This window comes from Balaenoptera physalus, assembly GCF_965194825.1.
Source record: "Balaenoptera physalus genome assembly, chromosome: 5".
Lineage (NCBI taxonomy): Eukaryota > Metazoa > Chordata > Mammalia > Artiodactyla > Balaenopteridae > Balaenoptera > Balaenoptera physalus.
In genome coordinates, this window is record NC_138884.1 from 119,066,989 (window position 1) to 119,072,988 (window position 6,000).

Consider the following 6,000-nt stretch of genomic DNA (forward strand, 5'->3'; position numbering starts at 1 on the left):
TTGGAACAAAGTGGGAGGGGATGGCACAAAGTTGTGAACACCAAGAAGTGGGGATCACTGGGGGTCATGTTGGGCTACCACACGTTGTCACAGGTAAAAGCTTAAGAGTCAATCAGATGTTGATATGAGAGAATAATTCAGAGTGCTCCTGAATCCATAGTGCTTTCCCCCTTGCTGCTCTGTCTGTTCTGCCATCCTCCTTCAGAGTCCCAGGCTGGTACAGGGTCCCTGGGACCAGCTGCCTCCACTGGAATATCTGACCAGCGCTTCACTTCACTGAGGCCAAGTCAGGCCTGTGCTGCTGACTTATCAGCTGTGTGGATATGGTGATGGGAAGAGTGTATGGGAGGGCAGTCTCTCCTGGCTTATCTTTTGGATTATGCTTTCCTTTTTTCTTCTGTATAGAAAAGGTTCATGAAGAAATTGAAAGGGTCATTGGTGGTGACCGTGCCCCTTCCCTCACTGACAAGGCCCGGATGCCCTACACAGAAGCCACCATCATGGAGGTTCAGAGGCTGAGCGTGGTGGTGCCACTCTCCATCCCTCACATGACCTCAGAGAAAACAGGCAAGTCCAGGGCCTTCCTCCTTGGAACGCCCTTGAGGGAAGCCCGTCCCCTTCATCCAGAGGACTTGAGGTGAGGGCTTGGCAAGGGTTTGTTGTCATGGATAATCAAATGTCCAGAGGATGCTTCCGCCTCAGCTGTCCCTTATTTGCTCTACCGGCTGGCGTTCCAGCCCCGCCTGTTTGGTAAATAGCTCTCTAGCCTTCAGAGCGTGCACACTTAACACTGGTCAAATTATGCTGCCGTTTAAGGTGGCTGTACTGGCAGAAGAAAACTCCAGAATTAACAAAGGCCCCTCTCAGTCCTCCTGTTCTTGGAGGTCCGAAGAGCTAGCCTAATTATGAAATTAAGGAGTTTAACTGGGAATTATTCTACTTCATTTTTTATGGTTCTGCAACTGAAGCACAAGTATTAAAGAATTAGAAGAGCCCATCTGATTCTGAAGGCACGTGTTTCAGCCTTTCACCTACAGTGTCCTTGACATTCAGGCACTCAGACTCACTGTAAGCATCCCTCATAGCAAGGAGTTTTCGTCCTCTGGAGATAGCCCGTGATGAAATGGGCTTAAATCTAGTTACAAGACAGTTGTAGGAGGCAATCACGTATAAATGACATTGGATCACTTAACAGTTTCTTCGGTGTAAATTAGATACAAGGTGTGTGCAGTATCCTTGGGGTGTTGTTTAAAGTGCATATGAACTTGTCAGCTGCTATGAACCAGCATTGACTTCCCTGTACATCCCTTTACCTCAGTTTACCTTCTTCATTGTATTGTGTGATATAAAAGACTGGGAACTGTAAAATTGTATACAAGTATTAGGAATTTGTAATCCTTTGGGAAAGTTCACCTGAAATGCCCTATGATTTCTGTTTTAATGTTTTCTCTTAATTGTAATGTTTTTATCATTTGATTTAATTGATTAACTCAACATCCATCAGAGCAACTCCTGTGCCCTGTCTCAGGCTGGGTCCTGGGAGGGTATGGAGAGGATGCCAGTTGATAAGGTTTTGCCTCTGCCCTCAAGTACCTCAGAGTTTGCTCTCAGCAAATTAAGAAGCTAGATATGTAACTAGCTTTTTTTTTTGTTTTCTTGTGTTTTTTTTTGAGAGAGTGATGTATACCAAGAGTTATTAGTAAAAGCATGTTGAATGATACTGTGGTTTTGTTTTGTTTTGTTTTAGTGCTCCAAGGGTATACCATTCCTAAAGGCACGATAATATTACCCAACTTGTGGTCAATACACAGAGACCCAGCCATTTGGGAGAAACCAAATGATTTCTACCCTAATCGATTTCTGGATGATCAAGGACAACTTATTAAAAAGGAAACATTTATTCCTTTTGGGATAGGTCAGTTAAACTTTTATTTTCTTAATGGTATAATTTAAAAAAGAAATAGAACCAAAAGAATCTTTTATTATTTCATGATACTCTTTTAAAAATGTTTCTTTTTTGGCAAGCTAATATAAGAGAGAAATAATTTAGATAATGCATCCCCACTATGTTTATTTCAGATTTTAAAAACAAAGTGAAAGCAATTGGTTTTAAATCTTTAAATATGACTAGATATCTTCCTTTTTGAGTTGTCCAGGTGATTGTTTGAGTCCCAGGGAACTGCTGGAGTTAAGAGCAGCTTTTGATCTGCCTGAATGGTGGGTGAAAGGGTGGGCTCTCTAATCTCACCATTCCCTCTTTTAGGTTCCTAGATTAGGGCATATAGGCTTCTTTCTATAGAAAAGGAATGCTCTAGAGATTCTTATTTGATGTCTTTTCTCCTTAATCTTCCAGGTAAGAGCAAGGAAAGAAATAAGTAAGTATGGAGGAGACAAGGTAGCCCGCCTCATTGGCTCCGTCTCTAGTTCCTATCTAGGATCTGGATAGATTTTTATGAGTAGGAGTTAAAATGTGAACTTGGTATGCAAAAATTCTGATCAGCATAGACTGTGGGAAGCCATGGGGTATATGTGGCAATTTTATTTCAAAACTCTCTATGTCTGCCTTTAAAACACTCAATTTAGAAATTTCATAAATTTATCCCTTTTGAGGTAGGAAAAGGGATGGTATTATAATCCTTACCTTTTTTCCTCGTCTCATTTTTAGGGAAGCGGGTATGTATGGGAGAGCAGCTGGCAAAGATGGAATTATTCCTGATGTTCGTGAGCCTAATGCAAAGTTTCACATTTGCTTTGCCTAAGGACTCGAAGCCGATCCTGACCGGGAAATATGGTCTAACTTTAGCCCCACATCCGTTTAATATAATCATTTCAAAGAGATAAAGAACACCTCCATGAAGAGATGGTGCAGAGACTGTAAATACATGTCCTTCTAAACAGATTCTTCCTTCTGTAATTGACAGCGGATCCAGCAACTCTGCAGGTCTGGGTTAGGCTTGGATTAGAGAGAGATTGGAAAGAGGGTAGAGCACGTGGGACCTTTCGTCTTGGAGGGTTCCTCGGAAGGAAACTTCAGCCATTTTAGTAATGCACGTGACTTGGGGGATGGCGACGAAAGTACTGGATTCGGAAGCAGGGGATCCGGATTTTATTCCCAGCAGCCTCCACCAATGAGCATTTCTTCTCATCCCTCAGTGCCTCAGTCATTCCACGTGGAAGATGACGGTAACAAAATTTGACTTCTCTTTCTATCTTGGCATGAATGATGGTCAAATGCTCCATCTTTTCTGACATCACCAAAGCACTGTTAAGCTCTGGAGAACAAATTCAGGAGGAGAAGGAAGACCTACCTGTTTAAGACCCATGACAACATGAAAGTGGTGTTCAGACTTGAATACTTCATCAGAGAAGGATGTGGGTTTAGGGGACAATGAATTAGAGCTTTTGTTCTTATTATTATTTTTTTACTTAATTTCTTTTTGGCTGCGTTGCGTCTTCGTCGTTGCGTGGGCTTTCTCTAGTTGCGGTGAGCAGGGGCTACTCTTCATTGCCGTGCGTGGGCTCTCATTGCGGTGACTTCTCTTGTTGCGGGGCACAGTCCCTAGGGCACACGCAGGCTCAGTAGTTGTGGCGCACAGGCTTAGTTGCTCCGCAACATGTGGGATCTTCCTGGACCAGGGCTCGAACCCGTGTCCCCTGCATTGGCAGGCAGATTCTTTTTCTTTTTTTTTTTTTTAATTAAAAAAAAAAATTTATTCATTCATTTTTGGCTGCGTTGGGTACTTGTTGCTGCATGCGGGCTTTCTCTAGTTGCGGCGACCGGGGGCTACTCTTTGTTGCGGTGCACAGGCTTCTCGCTGCGGTGGCTTCTCTTGTTGCGGAGCATGGGCTTTAGGCGCGCGGGCTTCAGTAGTTGTGGCATGTGGGCTCAGTAGTTGTGGCTTGCGGGCTCTAGAGTTCAGGCTCAGTAGTTGTGGTGCACGGGCTTAGTTGCTCCGCGGCATGTAGGATCTTCCTGGACCAGGGCTCGAACCCGTGTCCCCTGCATTGGCAGGCGGATTCTTAACCACCGCACCGCCACCAGGGAAGCCCTAGAGCTTTTCTTGACACAGATCTTATGTCGGTTTTGGAGGACTTGTTTTGTTATTATCTTTTTGTTTATGATTTTAGTTTTTACTTTTTGTAGACATGGGATGAAGTGGACCCTTGTTTAGTATGTTGAAGAAAGGTTATTGTCTGAATGTGTACGTCTGCCTTCTATTTCAACTACATGAACAGTGAGCCTAGCTGAAGAAGTGGCTTCATGGCAGAATTCCTTTCTGCTGTGTTTACTCACAAGAATGTAGCTCTAGCTTTTGACTAGAGCCCTCAGTAGTGAGCTCTGGAATTTTAATACTGGGATTTATGAGAAAAGAATTCAAACTGTACTGAACGTTCCTTAACTGTTCTTCCTGCCACCAGGCCTAATGTGTCTCATCCTTGAAGACTTGCAAAGACAGGAAGGCATTCTTATTCTTTTTAAGATAACTAAATTGTTTCTTAACAAATAAACTCCCTCTAAAAGAACGGTTCTCAAAAAAGGTAATGACTTCTTTCAGGGGCTATTTGGAAATATGTGGGTGTGTCTTCAGTTATCACCGTGATGGGGATGCTAATGGCTTTTTTGTTGCCATGGGGCCAGGATGCTAAATGTCTGAGCAGTCCTAGACGATGAATAGCTGACCTGGCCAAAGAGAACATGCTCCAAAAGTGGCTAGCCCTTTCCTTTATTCTCCCATTATACTCCTTATATAGAAAGGATCGTGATAATAACATAAGCAGCCGTACTTTTGAGCCTTTCCTCATGCTGGCACCGTACTTTATGCTTTACTTGTATGCTTACATAATTCTTAAAGAATGTTTAGTAAGAGGATGCCATTCTGTAGCTGATGAAGCTCAGGCTTAGAGAAGTTACGACCTACATGTAGTGAAAAAGTACCACAGCGCATTTCAGACCTACCAGTCTTCGTAACTGGAGAGTTCTTCCTGTACCACTTCTCTATACTGCCCCTCTGCATTGATCTCATACCAGTCTGCCTCTCTGCATTTTCAAAATGGGTTAATGAAATACAGGCCAATCTTTAGGTGCCTTGAGGATTTTTGTTAATTAAAAAAGAAAAACTAAGAAACGAAATGCATAGGCACTGTGAGTGAATGGAGAGGTTGTTATAGAGACTTTATTTATTTATTTTTTATTAATTAATTAATTAATTTTTAGTTTTGGCTGCGTTGGGTCTTCGTTGCTGCGCGCAGGCTTTCTCTAGTTGTGGCGAGCGGTGGCTACTCCTCATGGCAGTGCGTGGGCTTCTCACTGCGGTGGCTTCTCTTGTTGCAGAGCACGGGCTTCAGTAGTTGTGGCACGTGGGCTCAGTAGTTGTGGCTCACGGGCTCTAGAGCGCAGGCTCAGTAGTTGTGGCGCACAGGCTTAGTTGCTCCATGGCATGTGGGATCTTCCTGGACCAGGGCTTGAACCCGTGTCCCCTGCATTGGCAGGCTGATTCTTAACCACTGTGCCACCAGGGAAGCCCCTAGAGACTTCAGACGGATGTTGCATGTGTGAATTACCCTGTACCATGAGCAGGGCAGTTTGTTCTGATCTGGAATTTCATATGCTTCGGAATTGCACTAGTGACTTTGCATTAGCAAGTTTATTACTCTTCGATTTATACATGCATTTTCAGTACCCCCTAACCAAACAGTTTGTAGCTAACTTGAGAAAAAAACTCTTCTGTGAGATTATGTTGAAATCAGATGTTTATTATACTTTAAAATATAATGCCTTAAACTGTAGCACTTTTAAAACATCTGTTTGTGGCAAATCACTGAAAGGACTGTTAATGCTTCCCTTGCACATGTTGATATTTTACGATTTTTTACTTTATGATTTATTTGAAGTGTAAAAATAATAGTACTTTGTTTTATAAGTTTGCCTAATACCTACTTTTTAGTCCTCATCATTAGCATGATTTTTGATGCTTATATTAAACTTTGAATTTCAACTGA

General features: G+C 42.7%; 1 protein-coding gene across 1 annotated transcript in view; it reads left to right on the forward strand.

The window, feature by feature from the left end:
* The window catches only part of CYP2U1 (cytochrome P450 family 2 subfamily U member 1), a 30,857-nt gene extending 24,857 nt beyond the window's left edge, over positions 1–6,000 (forward strand). Inside the window, exons 3-5 of the mRNA XM_082462867.1 lie at positions 406–567; positions 1,748–1,915; positions 2,666–6,000. Coding sequence (XP_082318993.1) covers positions 406–567; positions 1,748–1,915; positions 2,666–2,841 — 506 coding nt within the window. The 3' untranslated portion in view covers positions 2,842–6,000. The remainder of the gene's footprint in view (positions 1–405; positions 568–1,747; positions 1,916–2,665) is intronic.